The following is a 24,599-nucleotide window of genomic DNA, read 5'->3' as shown; positions in this document are numbered from 1 at the left end:
TTTTTGTCTAAAGCACATGCACACGTGCATCATGGGAGACTGCCTCTGCGGCTCCACCAGTAGAGCTCCATACTGTGAGAAAGTCAACCTGGATGCAAGGCCTCTCTTCCCACATTAACACAACTCATCTGACCCTTTTTATATCATGTTTTTCGACTGGAGGAATGTCAACAAGTGCTCCTTTCTCCCTCATTCACTGGATCACTGACTCATCTCTCTCGCCTTCATTCTCGCCATGCAGATGCAGACTTGCATGATATTTGCTCAAGATTTCTTTGACGAGAAGCACCTAGGCAAACTCGCTACAGTAGAAAGTATTTAAGGGCAGTGAGGTGGGAGGATTTTTCACAATGACACATTTGAGAGCGGCGTGTTGAATAAGAAAGGTATTCTGAGGGGAAGTCCTCTGAAGTGGTCATGAGTCATGAGATGAATGGCTTTGGGGCAAAGGAGGTGGAATTTTTTGACCTGCGGAGTAAGGGTGACATAAGCTGAATAGGGGCTGTCACTGCACTGAGGGGCATCGACATGTTGACTCAGAACGTGCAGAGGAGGCTTTCAGAGAGGCTGTTGTCCTGGTGGGAACCTCTGTAGCTATCAAACACGGCCTCAGTAGCAGACAGAGGGACTCTTCTGATAGACAATTAAACGGCATGGGGAGACTTCTCATGTGCCTGTACCTGGACTGTCGGAGATGTGTTTGCAGTTTGGTTGAACATCTCTAAAAGTTCTCACTCTATCTCTCACCATCTCTCTCTCTCTCTCGCTCTCTTTTTCCTACTCTAGTTCTCGCTTTCTTTTGCTTTCTCTCACTGCTTCTCCCAGGTGCCCTTTAATCTCTAACAGGTGGCCTTTTAAAAGCCATCTTAATCACCTGCAGGATTGTGTGTGTGTGTGTGTGTGTGTGTGTGTGTGTGTGTGTATGTGTGTGTGTGAGAGAGTACAAGGGAGAGAGAGAGAGAATGAGTGAGACAGAGAAAAATCTAGTTCTGTTCACGGCCATCAAAGGGCCCTACCTTCCCTTCGGCCTCAAGGCACTGTTGGACAGGCGCCAGGTTGTGAAAACACACAGACACGTATGCACACATGCATGCACGCACACACACACACATACACACACAGAAGCTTTTTACAGCTTATTGTGTCAGAGTGAGAGAAGAGGTGCCCCAACCCAGACACCGTGTGCACGTGCACGCACGCACGCACGCACGCACGCACACACACACACGCACACACACACACACACGCACAGTGCTAACACCAGGATGCTACCACACAAGGAAGGCTTGTTCACCTTAGGTGGCTGTGCTGCTAACATGGATACAATGTGGACCAGGTACAGGCGTCCTGTGCAGATGAGAATGTGTTGAATCTTAGTGGAACAAAATGCGGCTCCTTGATTATTTGCTGGTAACACGATCATTGTGACCTACATACAACACTGCTACCATTTCCTTCAGTAAAAATTAAAAAGGGTTGTGCATGTTTGAATCATTTCAGGAGAGGAAGTTTTACCTGACCTTTGAACAGCATTTTATGCTGTCGGTATGACATTCATATTTTCAGCTTTGACCTGATCAGAGGTATGGCTCTGCACAAGCATCCAACCACAGTTCAAGCCAATGAACCAAAAGGTCGGTGAAGGTATTATGCACAATCCTGACTGTGAATACATCAACGCTACATCAAGTGACCTCCTCATCATTTGGGCAGTTTCCCTCCCTTCAATGTGTCGCGCTCTGGGTGTCTAGATAAAGCGCTGTATAAATGTAATCTACTAATCCATTATTATCTTTTGGATTTCACTGCAACTGACAGCTACAAACGAAAACCATATCTTACCGCTTGCACATGTTAACAATGCCGGGGCCATACTTTGCAATGCCCCTTTTGAACGAAAAAGTATTTTTTTTCCAGGTCGTCACATGGATTATATACAACTCTTTTCCTGCTCTCTTCACAAGCTTCTGCACCAGAAGCTGAAGCTGGTTGATGTTCTCAGGGAAGAGGAGGTGGTTGGGGTGGGGTGGGGGTGAGGGGTAATTCGCATACTGCCGTTAAAACAGCACTGGCAGATTTGATACTGGCAATGATGAAACGTCTTTCCATTGAAACATGCAGAATGAAAATTGAAAAAAGTAGCAGAGAGAAAGTAAAGGTTTGGAGAAACTGCTGGCTAAGGACCTGAGGAGTGAGAGAGCGAGAGACAGAGAGAGATTGAGAGAGAGAGTGGGAGAGAGAGATTGAGAGAGAGAGGAGAGGGGGGGGGTAGACAGAGAGCAAGAGAGAGAAAAAGAGAGAGGGGGGAGAGGGAGAGAGACAGGCTAAATATAGCCAAGGTAACATTTTCCAAGCTAATGCCTGACTCTGTCAGATGAACTGTGGTCAATCTGTGCACACATAACTGAAAGCCTAACCAGACTATGTTCACAACTCCCCAGTTATCAAGAACCGATTCATCTATGAAACCAGTTATGAAATGGAAGACATACTCTGGTAAAATCACAATTAATACGTTTTATCTTTATATATTCAAACGGAAGAGAAGAGAGCTCTGAAGGATTCCAGTAATCTCCAAGGTGAACGTCTACCAAGTTTTGGAGCAGTGATTAAGTAAAGACACTTCCCTTGTTTTGTATTCGTGACATTAACGGATCTCTACAGTTAAACAGGATCTTAGCTTTGCAACATGACTCAAGTTCCTATTCTAAAAGCAGGAATAAGGAGGACGATTGTCTTGCCGGGTATGAGCACACAATTCAACCACATCCCTTTCGCCACAATAAGGAATGTTAACGTACCCCAGACCGTGGGATAAAACTCATCACCCAAAACTCACATACACAGGATAGATCAGCAAGGTTTAGGTCATGCACAAAGGGCACCGACAAAATCAGGACACTGTCCCGTAGAGTTACTTCAGTCCGGACACAGGCTCTGCTGATCATCTGCCTTTTCCAAAAGCTATGATGGAAAAACAGATGATTGAAAATGTGAAAACAGCATTTTGACGTTCCATCATTGCTAGGGTTCCTTTGTTGGGATACAACATGATGATAAAGAATACTTTGAAATACGCACACGTGCATATAATGGATCTTTGGATGCAAATTTGAATACACTATGGGGATCATTTCAACTCTTGGAAACGGACATACGGATATTTATCTGCAGCTTGCTCCTGTTCTTGCAGGGGTTTGGCTAAACAGGCTTCTACTGTTGGGAGAGACCAGTAAACCGAAGGATTTAGACTCAGACACACAGTCCCCTCTTCCATCCCTGCACACTGGCACTACCAAAGAGTCCTTACCAGTCTTCATTGACATCCATCTGTGTTGCATGGGCTGCAAGACAGTGTGACTGTGTGTATGAATGGGATTGGGGACGGTCAGGCAAAGAAACACAAACTGCTGTGCGGTCACCATTTGGCATTTGGCCCGACCCCTGAAAGACTGTGCTTATCTAGTTTGGGCCACATCACTGCCAGTCAACCAGGCAGACCCCATTCAACAAGACTACGAAACACAATTCTATTCATATTACACAGCATAACGGTTTTTGTTGGGTTGGCAATACCCCCCCCCCCCACACACACACACAAGTTGAATTTTGTGCTGATATATTTAATGCATGTTTGAATTTCTTTCGCGTTACAGGCGTTTACGCTCTTGGAAAAGTAGGCTGTTATTAGTTTGGCTCTGCAGTGTGAAGAGGACGTTAAACCACAAACTGGCAGATACCTATACCAAGAAACACAATCCTGACATGCAGACTGAAACCACAGCATCTCTGTAATAGTTTGATAAGCCAACTGAAATACGGCTGTTCATCATTCACAATCCATCTGCCAGATGTCATCTGAGAAAAAGATGACAAGTTTGAGAAGTACGGCAAGAACCGATTATGTTACTATGGCAGTTAGGTTATTTTGGTGGTAATATCTCAGATATTAACTACAAGTGTAAATATGATACTGTGACCTACATGACCTACAAGGCAGAGGAAATATCATCGTTCCTATGGGTTGGTTGGTGTGTCCATGAAAAACTATAGCCAGTGAATACAATTTTATCCCCAAACTTGTATATTCCACCAAAGGCAGAGGAGATCTCAGACTAAGAACCTCCAAAGTGGCTCCTAAGGCACTTCCTCCATCATGGATCAGGCGAACACTGAGCGATTTACACTCCTTATGTAAACCAAGTAGCAAAGTTATGAAAATGCTTAAATGAATCACTGTGCCACACACAGACAGTACAGTACAGTACAGTACAGTATAGTACAGTACAGTTTTACATGTCAGTGACAAGTTCCTATTCTGGAAGCAGGAATGAGATAGTCCTTATTTGAAATCTTAGGGAAACTGTCGATTCTTTCAAACAGGGAACTTTCTATGACCACATGTGACCTTTAACATATAAAAATGCAGAAATGAATTAATCAGGGCAAGATATAGTCAGCAGAGTACTGTGCAGTACAGCACAGTACAGTACAGAGCCATTGGTCAGTTAAAGTGATCTGTGTACGGCTGATGAATGTGGTTACCTGGCCTCCATAAATAGAGGTTTTCCTTTGCAGGGCCAGAGACGACACCACTGTAATCCATACATACACATGCACAGGTAGGGCCCAAGCAGGGCTTGAGCTCCTGACCCTTTGCCCTGTCCGTCCAAAACTGGCACTTTGAGTGGAAATTTGAAAATTCATCTTACGTATTTTTAAAAAAAAAGTCACTTTCATCGTTCAATAAAAGGGACGGATGGAGTATGATAGGATGCTTAATTGAACAAGACCCCCTCCCTTCAAAAAAGGGGTTGTTCCAGTCATTCCTAACTTTCAAACATTGCTTTGACTTACTAATTCAGAGAGTAAGATACACACTGTGTTCTATACCAGCTGCCAAAGCCAACAGTGGTTGTAGTTCAGGGTTGCCATCTTTGGTCAGCAGGCTGCCATGAGATTTTCAGTTTTGCTAAATAATCTTTGATGCGTTTTTTAAGCATGTGCATGGGTGCACATTGACAGACCACTTAAATAGCCTTAGCACTAATTTAAATTACAGCTCATTGTTATGAGTTATGAGTATGTAAAATATAATACATCAAATACCATCTCCTCTATGTTCCCTCCTCTCTTCCTCCATCTCACTCATCTAGTTCTTTTTCCTTTGTGTTAATGTTAAGTCTCATTTCTTCCTCTATCATTTATTTTTCTTCTTCTTCATTAGTCTTCCATTCTTGTTAACCTTTCTGTCTCTCTGGTACTCTAAGTGTCTTTTGCTGACTTTGATTCTTCACATAACCTGTCTTTGGAAGTGTATCGTAAAGGGTCAGTTGCATCTCAAGCAACACAGAAAGGGTTGTGCTGGGCCATATATAGCTAATCAATCCATCCATCCATCCATCATTTTCCAAGCCACTTATCCTAATTAGGGTCGCAGGATGCTGGAGCCTGTCCCAACAGTCGTTGGGTGGAAGGCGGGGAGACACCCTGGACAGGTCGCCAGTCCATCGCAGGGCTGACACACACACCTAGGGGCAATTTAGTATGACTGATTCACCTAACCTACATGTCTTTGGACTGGGAGGAAACCGAAGCACCCGGAAGAAACCCACGCAGACACAGGGACAACATTCAAACTCCACACAGAGGATGACCCGGGATGACCCCCAAGGTTGGACTACCCCGGGGTTCGAACCCAGGACCTTCTTGCTGTGGACCACCGTGCCGCCAATCCATAGTCTTTCTATACTGACCAAGGATCACCAAGGATCACTGACCAAGGACACTGACCAAGTCTTTCTATACTGACCAAGGATCACCAAATAGGGTGATCATCACCCAATTGCTTTTCACCATGCAGAAGTTAAAAAAAAAGTCTGGTATTTTTTGCAGAGAAAGATTAAGGCCACATGTGAAAATGTATTTTAGTAAAAATATATTTTCACATGTTGCCCTAATCTTTTTCCTCAATTTTTTTTTAAATGCCCATACTGCCGTGAAATTTGTTCGGGGAGCGTGAGATTGTAAGACACTGCCCGCAAGCGTGAGTTGTGAGTTGGCAACCCTGATAGTTTATAGTGAGCCAGCTTTCCTTATCCAGTCGACAGACACATCAGCTCTTCAGTTGAAGCAAACCGTGAAAGTTGTAAGAAAAATATCCCTGTTGCCAGTGGCTGCACAGAGCATTACGTGTCAATGAATTAATTTTCATAATTCTAACATCTCAAAAGCTGTCTCAGTTTGTCAAAAGGATTGCAAGATACTCAGTAAATCACAAATACGGGAGCTTTGACTTTCATGGGATCAAAGATGTTACTTACCTGTTACTTAAGGATCGGTTAATGTTAATTGATTCCATTGTCTGCTGTACAATACAACCTCAAAATGAATGGCATATGTTGATAGCTGAATAAGCTAAATAGCTAAATAAGCAAACCCTGGATGAAAACACAACAGTTTGTTCAAAATGTAAGAGTACTACTGAACAATAATGACCAAAGAACATGTTCTGCAATGTCAAATTATTGAGCATGCATCAAGACATGTTCTGCAATGTCATGCCCTTCTTGTTGCTTATAGCCCCATGCCTCTCTAAATGCCTGTGCACATCCCTGAAGCAAAAATCACTGTACTAAGACTCATAAAAGTTTGGCTGGTGTGAAGGTGTAAATGAAGTTCACCTGGCCAAAGTCAATACACAGAAAAAAAGGTATAATAATAACAGAGCCTTGACGTTTTGGCGAACACAGAGCCATCTTGGAACTCACATTGCGCTGATGTGAGTTAAAGTGTGCAACTGTGTTTCTGTGTTACCATGGTACAACAAACTGAGAAGATGTTTTTTTTAACAAGTCACTTGGCTGTTGTTGAAGTGTGAGGAGTTGGTGTGGTTTTGATGTCAAAGCAGTACTGTGTAAGGATATAACATGAGTGACAGAATCACTCTTATGCTTAGTGAGATTTTTGGCTGGGCCAGCCCTGCAACCACGAATTTCTGTCATATGACTGAGTAATCATGTTAGTGTTAGAGCAGGGGTCTCTAACCATTTTTGCACAGCGGACCGGTTTAATATTGACAATATTCTTGCAGACCAGCCAACAGGGAACGGGGGGGTAATCATGACCCGAATATAGGTCAGGTTTATAAGTCAATAGCATCATAACATTTAAGTGATGTTTGGATATTAAAAAAAAATATTTTCCTTGTCTCTTCTTCTATCTCTTTTGGCTGCTCCCATTAGGGGTCACCACAGTGGATCATCCGTTTCCATCTCTTCCTGTCCTCTGCATCTTCCCCTGTCAACCACCTGCATGTCCTCCCTCACCACATCCATAAACCTCCTCTTTGGCCTTCCTCTTGTCCTCTTGCCTGGCAGCTCCATATACAGCATCCTTCTCCCAGTATACCCAGCAGCTCTCCTCCACACATGTCCAAACCATCTCAATCTCGCCTCTCTTGCATTGTCTCCCAACTGTCCAACCTGAGCTGTCCCTCTAATGTACTCATTCCTAATCCTGTCCTTCTTCCGTCACTCCCAATGAAAATCTTAGCATCTTCCACTCTGCCACCTCAAGCCCCACCTCCTGTCTTTTCGTCAGGGCCACCGTCTCCAAGCAATATAACATAGCTGGTCTCATAACCATCTTGTAAACCTTCCCTTTAACTCTTGCTGGTACCCTTCTGTCGCAAATCACTCCTGACTCGCTTCATAGCTGCCCTCACTTCATCCTTGCTAGTCCACCACACTTCCGGATTCACTATCCCCACATCATCCAACATTCTCTCTCTCTCTCTCATTTTGTTCATTCATCAGCCCCTCAAAATACTCCTTCCACCTTATCAATACACTCTCCTCGCTTGTCAGCACATTTCCATCTCTATCCTTAATCACCCTAACCTGCTGCACATCCTTCCCAGCTCACTCTCTCTGTCTAGCCAATCGGTACAAGTCCTCTTCTCCTTCCTTAGTGTACAACCTCTCATACAACTCACCATATGCCTTTTTCCTTTGCCACCTGTCTTTACTTTACACCGCATCTCCTTGTACTCCTGTCTACTTTCATCATCTCTCTGACTATCCCACTTCTTGTTTGCCAACCTCTTCCTCTGTATAATTTGCTGTACTTCCTCATTCCACCACCAAGTCTCCTTGTCTTCCTTCCTCTGCCCAGATGACACACCAAGTACCTTCCTAGCTGTCGCCATCATTATTTCTGCAGTAGTTGCCCAGGCACCCGGCACCTCTTCACTATCACTCAGTGCCTGTCTGAACTCCACACAACAGTGTTCCTTCTTCAACTTCCACCATTTGATCCTTGGCTTTGCCTTCACTCGCATGAACATATTAAAAATGTTGCAACTCCCCAATATCACTGAATCAGTGGGAGCCCTGGGCTTGTTTCCCTGCAACAAGATAGTCATGACATGTGAGTCATCGGTTGCGATAAAGCCATATTTTAGGTATGACTTGTCATATTTCCTTTTGAAGGAACGTTTTTTTTTGGCAATCTCAGCCCCTGCAATCTCTGCATTATCATTACATTATATTACAGTCATTTAGCCGACGCTTTTATCCAAAGCGACTTACAATAAGTGCATGTAACATAGCAAATCCGGAGAATTACTAGTCATCAGAGGTCATAAGTGCATCTAAAAAAGCATCTAAGAGCAAAACCAGTGCTAAAGTAAAAGTGCAAGAAAGAGATTTTTTTTCTTAAATGAGTGAATACAATAAGTGCTAACAAGTAACAGGGTAGTAGTTCTTAAAGAGGTGAGTTTTCAACCTGCGCCGAAAGATGGGCAGCGACTCCGCTGTCCTGACAGCAGTAGGGAGTTCATTCCACCACTGTGGGGCCAGGACAGAAAACAGCCGTGACCAGGTCGATTGGCAGCAAGGGCCTCTGAGCGACGGGGCAACCAGGCGTCCCGAGGCAGTAGAGCGAAGTAGTAGGGCGGGGGTGTAGGGCTTGACCATGGCCTGGAGATAGGAAGGAACTGTTCCTTTCACTGCCCTGTAGGCTAGAACTAGAGTCTTAAACAGGATGCAAGCAGCTACTGTGAGCCAGTGTAGGGACATGAGAAGGGGAGTTGTGTGGGAGAACTTAGGGCGGTTGAACACTAGACGAGCTGCAGCTTTCTGAACAAGCTCCAGAGGTCTGATGGCCGACGCCGGGGCACCAGCAAGGAGGAAGTTGCCGTAGTCCAGCCGGGAGATGACCAGAGCCTGGATGAGCACCTGTGCCATCTCATCAGTGAGGAATGGGCAAATCCTCCTGATGTTATAGAGGACATATCTGCAGGAGTGAGCAACCGATGCAACGTTTTCAGCAAACGACAGTTGGTCGTCCAGGATCACACCCAGATTCCTCACAGTCCGCGTTGGCATCACCACAGTGTTGTCAATGACCATTGACAACACCGTGGGTGTAAATGGTGTCAATCAGTGTTAGACTTTATTTCCCCTACATCTTCGGAAGAAATTCTCTAGCGATGTTTGTTTTTTACTCATGGTTGCTGGCTAGTTGCAACACGCACATCGATTAGGTAAGTGGGTGATGACCGACTGATGACCTCACATGCACTGCATTACTCAAGTTCAACATCAGTATCTTCATCCTGTTTTGGCATAACAGGGAATGGTGAGGAAAGGTTCAGCACAGACAGGCTATGCCAAGTTCAATGAAAATAGCAGACAAATAGCTAATAATGTTACGTTTATTATTCAGTTTTTTTTTTTTTTTTATCAGCCGAATCATATCGTTTCCTTGCAGCGTACTAGCAAATGCTCTGCAGCCTGGTGCCGGTCTTTTGTCCTGTAGCTGGGGACTGCAGTGTTAGAGTGACTGAGTGAACAAGTTACACGACTGGGCAGCTGGATCACGTGACAAACAACATCACTGAAGAGACATGATTTATGTCACCAGTAAATACACATTTTTTTCCCCCATCTACATTCCAGGAACTCTACCTCTGATTGGCTAGTACTCGTTGCCTCCATTGGTTAAAGTTGTGGAGTTAGGGTTAACCAATCAGAGGCTGAGCAGGGACGGGTTTTCCTGGAATGTGGGTGGGAATAAAAATAACACGGTAAACACTGAAGTGGGAGTTTACCTATTGACCGTTGCTCTTTCTAAATGAATCGGCGGAGCAGTTCGAGCTCATTACACATTTTTTGCACACTAACGAACAGAATATATTGCTGCTCATGGACACTACTGAAACACTAATAATGGAATATTTTACTGCTCTTTCCACATCTGGTTATGCACTGTAACAGTCCAGCATAGAGCATAGGAGCAGCAAAAACAGGAGCACGTTCAGCGCCGACAAAACGTAGCCTTTTTTTTTGTGTGGATTTTTTCCCCCTTTTTCTCCCCAATTGTACCCAGCCAATTCACTCTTCCGGTCACTGCTCCACCACCTCTGCCGAGTCGGGGAGCTCTGCAAACTACCACATGCCTGCTCCGATACATGTGGAGTCGCCAGCCGCTTCTTTTCACCTGAGAGTGAGGAGTTTTGCCAGAGGGACGTAGCGCATGGGAGGATCATGCTATTCCCCCCAGTTCCCCCTCTCCCCTGAACAGGTGCCCCAACAGACCAGAGGAGGCGCTAGTGCAGCGACAAGGACAAATACCCATATCTGGCTTCCCATCCACAGACATGGCCAATTGTGTCTGTAGGGACGCCCGACCAAGCTGGAGGTAACATGGGGATTCGAACCGACGATCCCTGTGTTGGTAGGCAACAGAATAGACTGCCATGCCACCCAGATGCCCTGCAAAACGTATAATTAAACGGAAATGGTGGTGTGTTGAAAACTCTGTTGTGTTGTGCAAGCATCGCAACTATGACAACTGAGAATTCCATTCTTTGTGTTCTTTTCGAAGAATTTTTGAGGCCTGATGAATCCTGTTTAAATGTGTTTAATATTGCAAAATATGCTCGATGTTACAGTCACCTCCCTTGCCATCCTGAATGGTAGAGAATATCATAATTGGGTGAAGGGGTATGTGGAAAACTGTGGTTCCTAATTTTGTGATCCAACTTTTGTCTCGCATTTCAGGATGACAAGGCAAACATGACAAGACTGTGCCACAGCGGGACGTCCAGGTAGCGTGGCAGTCTATTCCGTTGCCTAACAACACAGGGATCGCCAGTTTGAATCCCCGTGTTACCTCCAGTTTGGTTGGACGTCCCTACAGACACAATTGGCTGTGTCTGTGGGTGGGAAGACGGATGTAGGTATGTGTCCTGGTCACTGCACCAGCGCCTCCTCTGGTCAGTCGGGGCGCCTGTTCAGGGGGGAGGGGGAACTGGGGGGAATAGCATGATCCTCCCACATGATAGATCCCTCTGGCGAAACTCCTCACTGTCAAGGAGAAAAGAAACGGCTGGCAACTCCACATGTATCGGAGGAGGCATGTGGTAGTCTGCAGCCTTCCCCGGATTGGCAGAGGGGGTGGAGCAGTGACTGACGGCTCGGAAGAGTGGGGTAATTGGCCGGGTACAATTGGGGAGAAAAAGGGAGAAGAAAAAAAACTGTTACAATCTACATGAGCTAATTTTTTTTAATAAGTATTGGGCCTATCATTATTGCTGATCACTGTTGTTGTGATGATACCGTAATATTTACCGTTATATATTTAGAGGAATAGAGTGGAGTAGAAAAGTATCACTCCTTAATGGTACATACAATAGCAAGAGATACAAATATGTCTTAAAATCTCATTGTGGACCACTCTTAATAGTGTGTAGCCCCATGTCATTTCAATATAGCCTACAGTATATTTATTTGTTACATTAATTATAATGCCTAGCACACCTTCCTAAGGAAAGGACATGCACCAGAAGACACTGCAATTACTAAATGACATTTAGACAGACTTTAATAAGCTGCAGCTCCATGTATGCTTGTGCTCTTATTGTTGGGAGTTGTTCTGCATTTGATGTAAAATAAACATGTGCAAAACAATATAATACTCCTACAATTCCCACAATGTATATCGCAGTATGTGCATCAGTATGTATACAACTCCAATTATAACAAGATTTGTGTCAGTTTATTTTACAGCGTCATAGGGGTGTAAAAACTTCTACTATAAACTAATGCTGCAAGTACTTTTCCACAGGCCCTCTGTGAGAAGGTTGGTCCTTTCTCACTTAACCTTGGACACCCCAAATAAAATGCTGTGCTCCATTTGGTTTCTGGCAAACCAAGAGAGCGTCAGGGGTGCAGCGGGAATGTGTAGGCCTAGTGGAGCTTGAGGATTCGATGCACTAGCCTGTTGCAAAGGGATTGCTGAGACAGAAAGGGGAGTACACATTTTCCCAATGAAGCTAATTATATTAACAACTACATCATAATGTTGAAATGCTTTTGAAAACATGAGATAAAAAACACGAGATCCCACCTCCGACAATCGCCACCTTAATGTGGTGGAGGGGTTTGGGTATCCCAGTGATCCTGGGAGCTATGTTGTCGGGAGCAATAGCTCCTGGTAGAGTCTCCCAAGGCAAATTGGCCCCAGGGGAGGGGCCAGACTAAGAGCGATTCCCAAGAAACCCAATGAAATCACATCAGCAGAGCTACAGCACCTCGCCCAGAAAAGGGAAACCAGGGCTCCCACCTGGAGCCAGACCTGGGAAGGGAAATTGCCAGTGAGTGTCTGGTGGCCGCCAGGCCTTGGCCCATGGGGCCCGGTTGGGCCCAGCCCGAAAAAGCAACATGGAGCCACCACCCTGTGGACCCACCACCCACAGGGATGAGCACTGGGGTAGGGTGCACTGTAGGCAGGCCGAGATAAAGAGTCTTTATGGAAATCAAGTTACAATAACCCATACAATAAGTTCAAATAAAATAATTATTAGGTTATTCTAGTGAAAAACTTTATTATAAAGTACTTACGACAAACTAGGTTTTGACTGATTCATGTTCTTCTATTTATGAGGAGCAATCTAAACTTGATCTCAAGGCAGAAGAATAGTGTGTACGTGGTTGCTAGTTTGTGTCTCCTTCCTGACTTCCAAGCTTCATTAACGCCCCCACCCCCCAAAAAAAACATGTTTCTTTATTTTTGCTCCCTGCTCCCCTCCAATTTTCAAAAGAGAGAGAACTCAAGAGCAGCAGTATTCATGCTACTTCATATTCACATGATGATTAAGCAGCGTTTAAATGGAATGGAACATTGTGAAAGGTCACCGGGCCAACATAAATGAGAAAATACCACTATCTCTCCATACGTGTGGTCGGTATGCAAAATACACCAAATGAATGAGTCAAGGCATGGAGATGGGTTGTCCCCCACATCTCTCACCTCCTTCTGAACATCTCAGCGAAGATGCAGCCCACACTCCATAGATCCACCGGTGTAGCATAACTGGACTGGAGCAGCACCTCTGGAGCTCTGTACCACAGCGTCACCACCTAGATCCAAACACACACACACACACACACACATGCATGGACACACACAAGAACCAAATGTTAAAAAAAAAAAAACATTTACATGCAAAGAACACTGATTGTACACAAAACACACACACACACACACACACACACACACACACACACACACACACACACGCACGATATCCCCTGACACCTGAGCAACATTCCCAATTACCTCCCACTATTAACCATTTACACCAGACAAACAAACAAAAATGTCAGCATCTACATCTGGGGGGTGGGGGGGGCTCTGCCTCACACTGACACACACATACACAGTGGGCTAATGTTTCTCTGCCCCCGTCTGGGGGTTACATAAGACATGAAATCATATCTGGCAGGGCAGGTCTCTTTGCTCCTGTTTTGGTATACCCACATCACACAGTCTTTCCATAGAAAGCCACCAGGGACCCACTGTACTGTGTGTGTGTGCGTGCGTGCGTGTGCCTGTGTGTGTGTGTGTGTGTGTGTGTGTGTGTGTGTGTGTGTGGTGTGCGTGCGCACGCGTGTGTGTGTCTATGATGATGGATTGACAACATTTACAGCAGCATCACCACAACACTTTATGAGAAAACCTTCTTGACTCTCGTCAGCCTCCCCCTTCATCCACCTGAAATAAAATGGCAGCCATTTTGTGCCAGCTAATGCTAAACATGCTCTCAGTTTCCAAATTTGTCCCTGTACTCTACTGGGAGCAGTCTGTGTAGCCTTCTAGCCTGCAGGAAAGCAGCAGCATTGTTAACAGCTACAGTAGGGAAAGCCTCCAGACAAAACTCAGTGACCCCTAGCAAGAGAGTGGAATGGTTCCAGGTGCTTTCCTAAACTCTGGATATTCCAGCAGCTTTTGGCCACTGTCCCCTCCTCAAGTGCTCCTAACTGCTTATCGGCATCTTTGAGTCTGAGGAAAATGTTTGTAAGCAAAAAGACAGTGATGTCTCAACTGGACGTCTTAATTAGCCTATTGGATTGCTAGATTGTTTTCTTGAGAGCACAGAAGATGATGCAGTAAGATTTCTGGACATCTAAAACATGACTTATGAATAAAGGAAAACATTCAGAGGGACTTGCTTGCAAATGTTTCATTATTTTACAGTGAATGCAGTCCTTGCTAATGTGGTGCTTGGACACTGCTGTCAGCCTCCAGCGGTCTTGCTTGCATGCTATATAGTAAAAAGAGAAGTCCCGGATAGCTTATGCATTCTTATAATCTGATCAAACATCATAGCCTTCCTCCGAGCTAAAATACTTGAATAACAATTAACAGAGAGGACAAATTTTTTTTTTTTAAATAGTCACGTTTTCAGTCTGAATTGAATGTCTGGAGCCTATTTTTAGAGGTACGGACCGCTTTTTGCAGATGTGTGATACTTTCTCATCCCCTTCTTCCTGCTTTAGTGGAAATTAAAAGGAAGTTGAGGGTAATTGGCTGACAGGCATTGGTTGGGTCACGTCACCAGTGATGAGCTTCACATGATGCATTCTAAAATTGAACAGACAGACAGTGAAGACTATTGAAGATTTTTAGGGCAGTGAAACTCGGTGCTGGAATGTGGGCGACCTCAAAGAACAGCATGAATGAAACTTTCACAGTGTCGAATTGGATGGGCGGCATGGTGTCATTGATGGTTTCATGCCTGACACCCTGTGATTGTGTCATCGCCTTCTTGTTTTGCCCCTCTTTCCACAATTTCTCAGAGCCTTGTGACTTGTGAACAATGTCTGCAGCTTCTCAAATATTCAACTCAACGGGGGGGGGGGGGGGGTCGAGCTAGTATTTTCTTTTTAACGGTGCAGTTCACAATGGCTGCGAATGTATGCATATGTCAGATATGGCTCAATCCAACTCCTTCCTGTAGTTCTCAGTGTCTGATTGGTGGACTGGCATGTGACTTCATTCTGTTATATCGAGTTGCATCAATGCAGACTCAAAACGCGGGGCTTGCACACATACGCACAGCTTTCTAGGAAGAACCACAGATCTAGACCTAAGGGTATATCCGCCCCAGTGCGATATGATTCAAAAAACCGCAAACCTAGACACATATACCTGTATGTGAAACATACACACATATGTATATATACACACACACAGACACACACACATATGCTCACATGCAAACTTGCAGACACGACTCCTGGACTGCTTACACTATACTGCAGTTCATTACACTGAGTTTGAATATTTTGAGAAGTGTACACACTGCAAAACCTTTTTAATCTGCATTATGAGAATAAAAAAAAAAGGCATCTGTTTGTTAAGCAAGAGTTCTTTTAAGCGCTGGAATGATAGAAATGTCTCCACCCATCACAGTTTGTGTATCACTGAACTGATTCTGTGCCTTGATAAAAGCTAACCAGTACTGACTAAGTGTCAGCTACATGTTATAAGAAAGCAATCAGGTACTATCTGTTTGGAATTTAAGAACAAAACTATTTAACATGAATATTTTTTTTTATTCTTATCCTACTATTTTATTTTATTTTTTTTAATTTTTTTTTCTTTTCGTTTTTTTGGTACAATGGTTTGTTCTAAAACTTACTGATTAATGCAGACCTTCAGCATAGCCTACTTATTTTCATTTGGGTACAATCAGGCCACTGTCAGTGCTGCTTTCCACTCAGCAGTCCTCCCCTGCCCCTTACAGCCTGGCTACCTCCTCCTGCGCTCCTTTCCATCCCTCGCTTTCTCCATAAAACCCTCTCCCTGTCTTTCCTCAGTAGGCCCTGGCCTGTTAAACACATACTGTATGTCTGGGCTGCTATAAAGCCTATACATCTCAGTCGGACAGTCTGTAATCTCCATCGCTGTGTCTCTATCACTCTCTTTCTCACACACACACACACTTTCCCTTTCGCCATAAAAATCTCCAAATGTCTGTATATGAGTGAGCTCTCAAGTCTGTGAAACCAAATAGCTGAACAGTGTTAGCTGAGGAAGACAACGCGGGACCGAGGCATGTGCTAAGCACACATGGCTTAATAACACTATTGACCCAGGTGATTGGAACAATAACACACACATGGACAACTGTGAAAAGAAAAGGACATTCCCAGGCTAAAATGTTGATCTCGTCACATTTTTTTTCTCTCATTTCCCTTCCTCTTCTTCCGACCACGTTTGCATTCCTTTTTCCTTAGTCTGTCTTTTTCGCCATTCTCATTCTCTTCTCTGCTTCGCATTATCCCTCCCTCTCATGCTGTTCTCTCTCTCTCTCTCTCTCTCTCTCTCTCTCTCTCTCTCTCTCTCTCTCTCTCTCTCTCTCTCTCTCTCTCTCTCTCTCTCTCTCTCTCTCTCTCTCTCTCTCTCTCTCTCTCTCTCTCTCTCTCATTTCCCTTTATGTAGAAATGCAGCCAAAAATACATGCAGATATATGGGACACTGAGAAAGATGGATAGAAATTGAGTCAGCTCCACGCAGACAGGTTTTAAACAAATACAAGCGGTTAACCCTTACTTCAGTCGGCCTCCCTATCTGTCTGTCTGTCTTTCTATTTGTCCATCTGTCTGAAGGGAAAGAGGACAACAGACAGTCTGTCTGTCTGTTGTTCCCTTTCCCTTCCGCCTGGTAACAGAGAGGAAGGAGGAGGAGGTAATCAAGATAAAGGAGCCTGAGAGGAAGAGCCACAAACACACCAACACCTACACACAGAGAGCAAGGGAGTGGGCGTGTGTGTGTGTGTGTGTGTGTGTGAGAGAGAGAAAGAGAGAGAGAGAGAGAGAGAGAGAGCGAGAGAGAGACGGGTAGAGAGATATTGAGCAAGGGTGCACGAGTGAGAGGCTGACTCCAGATTAAAGGACAACATTCTAGGCATTCCTTTCTGCTGAGAGCATCCCCCCACTTTCCTCCCCGCTCCGCCTCGCAAGGACCGAGGGAGGAAATGGCTGCTCTGGCCCCAGAGGACCTCTAGACCTCCTGGGCCGGACCTCCAGGCCCATCTGACCTTCGACATCCGGACCCCCGCCACTGAGCGCTGTGCATGTACAGCAGATGAGTACACAATACGTATGTGTTTGTTTGGATGTGTAAGTGGTGTGTGTGTGTGTGGCTGCATGTGACAAAGCGAGCACCTGCCTTTGCCTGTCTGAGTGTGCTCCTTTGCTGAGTGCTCGTCTAAATGAGTTTGAACTTGTGCCTGCAACCCAAGCATGTGTGTTGGTCAGGCTGTGCCGTTATCAAGCGCTGCATTTTAAAACCTTTTGTCCCCCCGACCCCGCACCAGAAATGTTTTGTTCTCTTCTCTCTATGTGTGTTTTTTTTTTTGCTTTTGGCATGGCAGACCTGATGCAAAGAGGATGTCCACGGCTGACGGCCGCAGGACCTGAGGCTCTGGGGCTTATGGGTCTTGGCTGGGATCCCATGTTTACATTCCCTCTCTCTCTCTGAGGAAGCCCAGGATGAAAGAGCCCTTCTGCAAACACACATACATACATACACACACACACACACGCACGTGTGCGCACACACACAGAAGCACATGCAAGTACATGCATGCAGGCTCCCAGACACACACATACATGCAACAACACAAAAACACACACTGGACATGCATCCCATCGTCTAACAAAGGTGGGACCGCTTGCGACAGTTCAGCAGCCTAACAACTCTCATAACTGGATCACTGGCTACACTGATGAACATTTTTGACAAATTTGTGAAAACTGGTGCATTACTACTGGGCTACTTCAAGTGGAACGGAAATGCATTGCAACTGGTCTTCTCCAGAACTGCCCAGTTACAGACAACTGAGTCATGCAGCGCAGCGTTTAGTCTCATTTACACTAATGTAAGACTTAACTGCAACACAAATGCAAGTATTCCCGAGTGAACCGACTCTCCCGAAGAAACGTCACATGACCTCACAACGTGCAGGCGGGCCGGGTATGGGAGAGAGGGAGCGAGCGAGCGGATGTTAGGAGTGATCTGTGTGAAACTATGCATGCTGCGAGTCGAGTTGAGGCCGCGATGTTGTGTCTCCAGAGAGGCCCGAGGAGCTCCAGAAGTCAGCCATGTTGTAAACACCATTATTTCACCTCTCCCTCACTTTCCCTCCTTTCTTGCACTTGTCCCTCAAAAAGGGCCATTTTACAGTCATTAAAAATACTGTGCCGGACCAAGAAAGGAAGAAACAAAAGAGAAAGAGGATTCATGGGAAGGGGAGGGCGGATGGGGGACGGAACTATGAACCAGCAAGGAGCTGTTAGCACCAGGGGCTTGCTAAGGAAAAAAAAAAGGGCAAAGCAGTCCACAAACTGTATACAGTAAAAGAGAAAAAAGGGGCACCACAACTGTTGCCAAAGTATGCACAGCGTACAGGAATGTGGCGTGGGGCCCTCAGCGAGCGAAACAAAGACAGCCCAGTCAGTGGCTCTCTCTCCCCAGCGCTACCACATCCGCACATCATTAGCTGGAAAATTCCTGATATATGCCGTAATTTTCTTTCTCTCCCCCCCCCCCCCCCGTCTTCCTCTCGCCATTGCCGGTACAGGCAACGCATTAATATCCAGATGCTGTCATGTACGCACGTGTGCAGATACACACGGACACATATTTACGTAGGAACGCCAATCAGTCCCCCTTTTCCCTACCTGGAGGGCTGCCAAGGGGCCGTCAACAATTAATACAGACTGAGGAGCGTTAAAGTGAGGTTCAGTGAGGGTGTTCGGGACCAATGTTGGGGTGGGGGGGGGGTCTACTACTGCACCACTCTGCTGGATGCACTGGTGGTGGGTTACACAGGAAATACGGAATAAGACTTGCACTGTGCATTGTGTGTGTGTGTGTGTATACGTATGCTTGTGTGTGCAGGTGCCTGTGTGTGTTTGTGTGCACATGTATGGCATGCATGTATGCATGTGCGTGTATGTTTGTTATTGTGCATGTGTGTGTGTATATATGCCTGTGAGCAAGTGCCTGTGTCCTTGTGTGTGTGTATGCATGTGAGTCCATGTGTGTGTATATGTGTCCAAACACAGTGCTGTATGTGTGTTTGCTTGTCAAATCAAGGCCGGCCCCTTTTCTGCAGCCGGCTGCCGTCAAAGCACAGAGGATGATTTTTTCCCTTTCTTTTCCCATGCGGAGCAGTTCGAGGAGATATCTAAACATTCCCAGAGCGCACTGCACGTGCTCTCCTGCGTGCCAGGCGAGGGTTTTTCCCCTTTTTCCCTGCCGTTGTCTGCCTGCCTGGCTGTCTGTCTCTGTCTGCCTGTCTCTGTCGAGCTGTCCCTCTGGAGTGGAAGCACATTGTCTGGCTAGGCACAAAGGAATGAATTCAGCAACACGGCAGTCGAGTTCATCCTTGGCCACGGCAAGAAATCCTTTTTCAAATGTCGCTCCGTGGCTGATCGACATGACACAGCTAGCGTCGTGGATGACGCCATTCTGACGGTCACGCTTATCGCTTTTAGGTAATGAGAATCAATATTGATTAAGAGTTTCAACAATATGATTAAAAATGCATGGCCTGTAAATACTAAATAATTGACACAGATAGTTTTTAATGGGGGTGGGGAATAAACCCCATTTTTCAGTTACACAACAGCTCATCTCGTTCGACAATCGATAATGCGTACTGAGAGTCATAGGTGGGGGAGGTATGCTGATATCCACAATGAAACATGGGCCCGGAGTAGGAAACACAATCCAAGGCTGAAAATACACATTAAGAATGAAAAAAGAAACTGAGTGGTTTTTGAAAGAGCTGTATTGTAAAAGCCCGTCCGCTGTTTGAGCGTGGGCAGGAAATCTGTTTTCAATTTGTTTAATGTTGTCTGAGATGTGGGTGTCTTGCTCGGGTAAGCATGGTGGGAGGGCTGTAAGCAAAACGGAGATGGGGGGGGGGGATAGAAATGGGAAAATACCTTTTGATCAGGTAACAATTACACTCCTCTGCATGTCAATCCCCTAAAGAGCTTACAGGAAACTGCAAAGCCTACAGCTTCCCACGGCACAAAAAAAAAAAAAACGTGGTCGGTATCTGCAGACTCAATAATGTCACGATGAAGTTCACCCTAAAGGAGTTTTACCAGTAATTATAATCATATGATTACAAAGCTCTGGATGATACAACATCACGTCCGTACTCTTGAGCTGATCCGCCAGGAATTCTGCAGACTGAATGAGGCCGCGCACGGGGGCTGACCGGAGAGATGGTCTTTTGGTTCTTAAGTGTTGCCAACGTGAGGAATTCATTTCATGGGCCGAAGGGAAAGCGAGCGAGGGGAAAAAGCAAAAGGGACCAGACCCGGAGAATTCACATGGCGACCTCGCTCCTTACAGCCAGCCAGAGCAGGAAAACGCCGGTTTGGAGGGGAGGAGGTATCGCTGACACGTGGACCCAGCTGTATGCTTGGCAACGTAACACTACTGGATCCACATTAAAACTCTTTGATAGTACACAGTTTGTAAGTGTCATCATGTCGGCATGGCTCAACATGTGGTGTTTTCTTTGCAGCATTGCAGCATAATTTCAACGTCCCTGCCAATACTTTTTTTTTTCTCCCCAATTGTATCCAGCCAATCACCCCACTCTTCCAAGCCATCCTGGTCGCTGCTCCACCCCCTCGGCCGATCTGGGGAGGGCTGCAGACTACCACATGCCTCCTCTGATACATGTGGAGTCGCCAGCCGCCTCTTTTCACTTGACAGTGAGGAGTTTCACCAGGGGGACGTGGCGCGTGGGAGGATCACGACCGACCAGAGGAGGCACTAGTGCAGCAACCAGGACACATAACCACATCTGGCTTCCCACCTGCAGACATGGACATTGTGTCTGTGGGGACACCCGACCAAGCCGGAGGTAACACAGGGATTTGAACTGGCAATCCCCGTGTTGGTAGGCAATGGAATAGACTGCTATGCTACCTGGACGCCACATTAAAAATCTTTGATACATGCACAGTTTGTAAGTATCACCGTGTCGGTGTGTATCAACATGCGGTATTTTCTTTGCAGCATTATTTCAATGTCCCCGTCAAAGCTTTTTAATATGAATACTTCGGCTGCACATGGCTGTTATGACTTCACGATGACTGACGTCCTATCGTGCCCATTGGTTGGGTTTGATCCTTTCAAAGCAAATTTGGAAAGCCATTCCACTCCCCTCCAGTCTGCTTTAGGAGCCATATAAAAAGATGGGGCTTAAAAAGTTGTAAATTTCCATCTCCCCGAGCCATAACTCAATAACAGGCCCATTTGAGATAAGTTCACGTGCAAAAGCCTCCCTGTGCAAGAACATATTTCCAACTAATAAGCTTATCTAGCAGTTTATTTGTGTTTCAAACTAGAAAACATCAGCATCGGGCAGCCAGCACACACATAAAAGTTGCCTGGCGTGTCCTATAAGTTTGTAAAATCTAATATGATAAGCAATGACGTGCACATGATGCGCTTGAGAGAGGAAGCCTAATGGGTTTCATGGGAGAGTCCAGGGCCTTGGATTACAGTGGTTTCAGATGAACAGATGTACAGATGATAAAAAACAGCATACTAGGGAGGCGTTTCATATTGCAAAGACGAGATCAGGACACCGTAAGCTTGGAGGAAAACAGGTCTGATGAAACATTTGGCTTGACTTCATTTACTGACATCGGAGTGTCTTGAGAATCGCAAGGAAATGTCGAATTTTAGTAAATGGTTGCGTCAAAAAAATGGGCTGGGTCAAGAAATATTTTCTGTTTCTATTTCTTGAGCAAAGTTGCTGCAGACTTCAATTCAAAATGGGAACCACATCAAAAGCATAGTCTTTTGAGAGGTGCATTTTGGCAGCAAAGGGATTTCCAATGTGATGGACAGCAAAAAGACTTTGCCCCGTCCACTCTTCTCTGGCAAGTAAGCTTAACCCATCAGCTTCACCCATCTGCCTGTCACTCAAGGCTGCACAATGAGGCTCTAGCCAGACAGGGTCATTATAAAACCATCAACAAAGCAACGGACCCCCAGGGACCGCCAGGGGCAGCCTAATCTTCACCCCTGTACCAGCACAATGGGTGGTCTCTCTCTCTCTCTCTCTCCCCTGTTCAATGGGGGAAGGAGGTGAGGGTGAGTTGAAAGATGCAGGAGTTGGTAGGTGGGTGGTGTGGGGCTGTCTCTGGGGCTAGCAGTCACACACTGGCATGGACATGCACACCCTTGCTTTAACACAGATGTGCTTCCATGCAGGGTGGCATGCTGATGACAATCCAACTTTTACTGCAAAAAGGGAAGTGCACGCAATGCTGGTAATTTTATGAACAGAACGTAAAAGCTGGCCGGTTTCAGTTGGTAAAACTAGAAAAAGAGCAACGCGACTCACTTGACAATTTATGTAAATGCACTCGTTGAGTCTTGTCACTTTAGAGGCTCTGAAATGAATCACATGGAAAGCGAGAGAGAAGTCTCTTGTTAAGTAACAGAAGTTCTCAAAACCCCCATCTGTCTGCCAGTAACGGTGGCAATAGGTGACTAAATAAGTAACTGATGGTCTGTTGGGTAAAGGGGAAGATCCTCTTCAAGCGAGTGTGTGTGTGTGTGTGTGTGTGCGTGTGTGTATATGTGTTGGAGGGGGCTGATAGGGGGATTCCAGACACAGAAACATCCATCTGGAACCAGAGAGCTTGTGTTCATGTTGCAGTGCTCTGCTTCACACACACACACACACACACACACACACACACACACACACACACACAAACGCAAACAAAACTTGAACGGCAGGTTAACACCAGTGTTTGGGGTTAATTGCGTCAGCCAAAAAAAAAAAATGCAACTGCAGGGACACCAGTGCGACTTTATACAGTGCAAACTCGGCTGAAATATACATCTCTTCTTAGAATTAAAAAAAAAAACTCTTTGAGGACTCATCAGACTTAACTGAATTACAAAAGAAAGGTATATTTGAGATATGTATTAGCAGTTTATGGTCTTGAGTTCTTACATACTGTAAATAAAATGTTACATTTTAATAATGCAGTTTACAGTTTACTAACTACTGAAAAAGATATGTGGTGAGGTTAGCATACATCTGTACATCTCAGGCTGCCTTGAGGTACCCCAGAGGCTCTTAAGAAGGCCCTACAAAGGTCCAAGACAAAATTAAAACCAGTTTTCCACATTTGAGTGTGCTCAAGTAAGAAAAAAAAATACTGCGAGCCTGACCATTCTGCTCATGTCTCCAAACTGTAAAATTCAGTGTACCATCTGCGATAAATCAATCCAAAATGTCAGCATCTTGATCTGACAGCCACCCACAGGGGTCCCGGCCCCGGCCGATGCAAGATGACGCTCTCTAAATAGATGCATAATGGCTCTGTGGTTCATTATATTCAGCAGAAATGAGAACCTGTGCTGTGTAAAACATCTTTGGAAAGACCTATGACTTCTGAATATGCTTGTACTGAGACATTGTTGCTCCTTAATCTTTAAAGTCTCATCTCGCCCTGATTCAAAGTCTTCCAAAGAGCCTTTTCAGTATCTCTCTCTTTCAGTTTTATCTGGTCATCAGAGCCCAGCTCTCGACAGTTGGACATCAAAGAGCCGACAGGGGGAAGGGAGGGGTGTCTGTCTCTCCCCATCCATTTCATCCCTGTCTGCAACGGCCACTAAGGGATTCCTAAGACTGGCCACGAGGGGCCCTTGGCTCTCATTTTACACTCAGAAGCCCTATCGTTTGGCGCGGCACTGCCAGGCTACCTGCTGGTGCCCTTTAAGTGCCCGCGACATCACATTAGCGGCTTCTCCTCTCTTTCTCTGGAGACAGGAGGGTATGGTGTTTGGCAGGCTGTCTGTGTGTTACCCGGCCTCTGTGTGTGTGTGCAAGCACGTGTGTGTGTGCATGCATTCACGCGTGTGTGTGCATGCACGTGTGTATGCATGTATGTGTGTGTGTGTGTGCGTGTCTATGTGTGTGTCAATCAAAAACACTTAATGAGAACGAAGAGGTATATTCGATGACCCGCATACTCATATGTACACAAATGATCCGAAATGTTCACACACTGTTATATGTTCATGGACACAAACTGCTCCTCCTGGCAACCTTTTACCCACTTAAAGAGTACGCTTTGTAGAATAGTTACACATTCTTGTGTGAAACAAGGGACTATGACTCATTGATGAAGCTAAATGAAAGTGTGGTATAAATATAAAAAAAGAGAGAGAGAAGGAGGGTGAGA

General features: G+C 45.4%; 1 protein-coding gene across 3 annotated transcripts in view; it reads right to left on the bottom strand.

Annotated features, from left to right (window-relative positions):
* Positions 1–24,599, bottom strand: part of cdk6 (cyclin dependent kinase 6) — a 50,184-nt gene that overhangs the window by 5,589 nt on the left and 19,996 nt on the right. For all 3 annotated transcript variants that reach the window (XM_056297921.1, XM_056297920.1, XM_056297918.1), the window contains one exon: positions 13,318–13,427. In XM_056297921.1, coding sequence (XP_056153896.1) covers positions 13,318–13,427 — 110 coding nt within the window. The remainder of the gene's footprint in view (positions 1–13,317; positions 13,428–24,599) is intronic.

Source organism: Lampris incognitus, chromosome 18 (genome assembly GCF_029633865.1).
Source record: "Lampris incognitus isolate fLamInc1 chromosome 18, fLamInc1.hap2, whole genome shotgun sequence".
NCBI lineage: Eukaryota > Metazoa > Chordata > Actinopteri > Lampriformes > Lampridae > Lampris > Lampris incognitus.
Note: the sequence above shows the minus strand (reverse complement) of the source record. Positions and strands in the feature narration are given on the sequence as shown.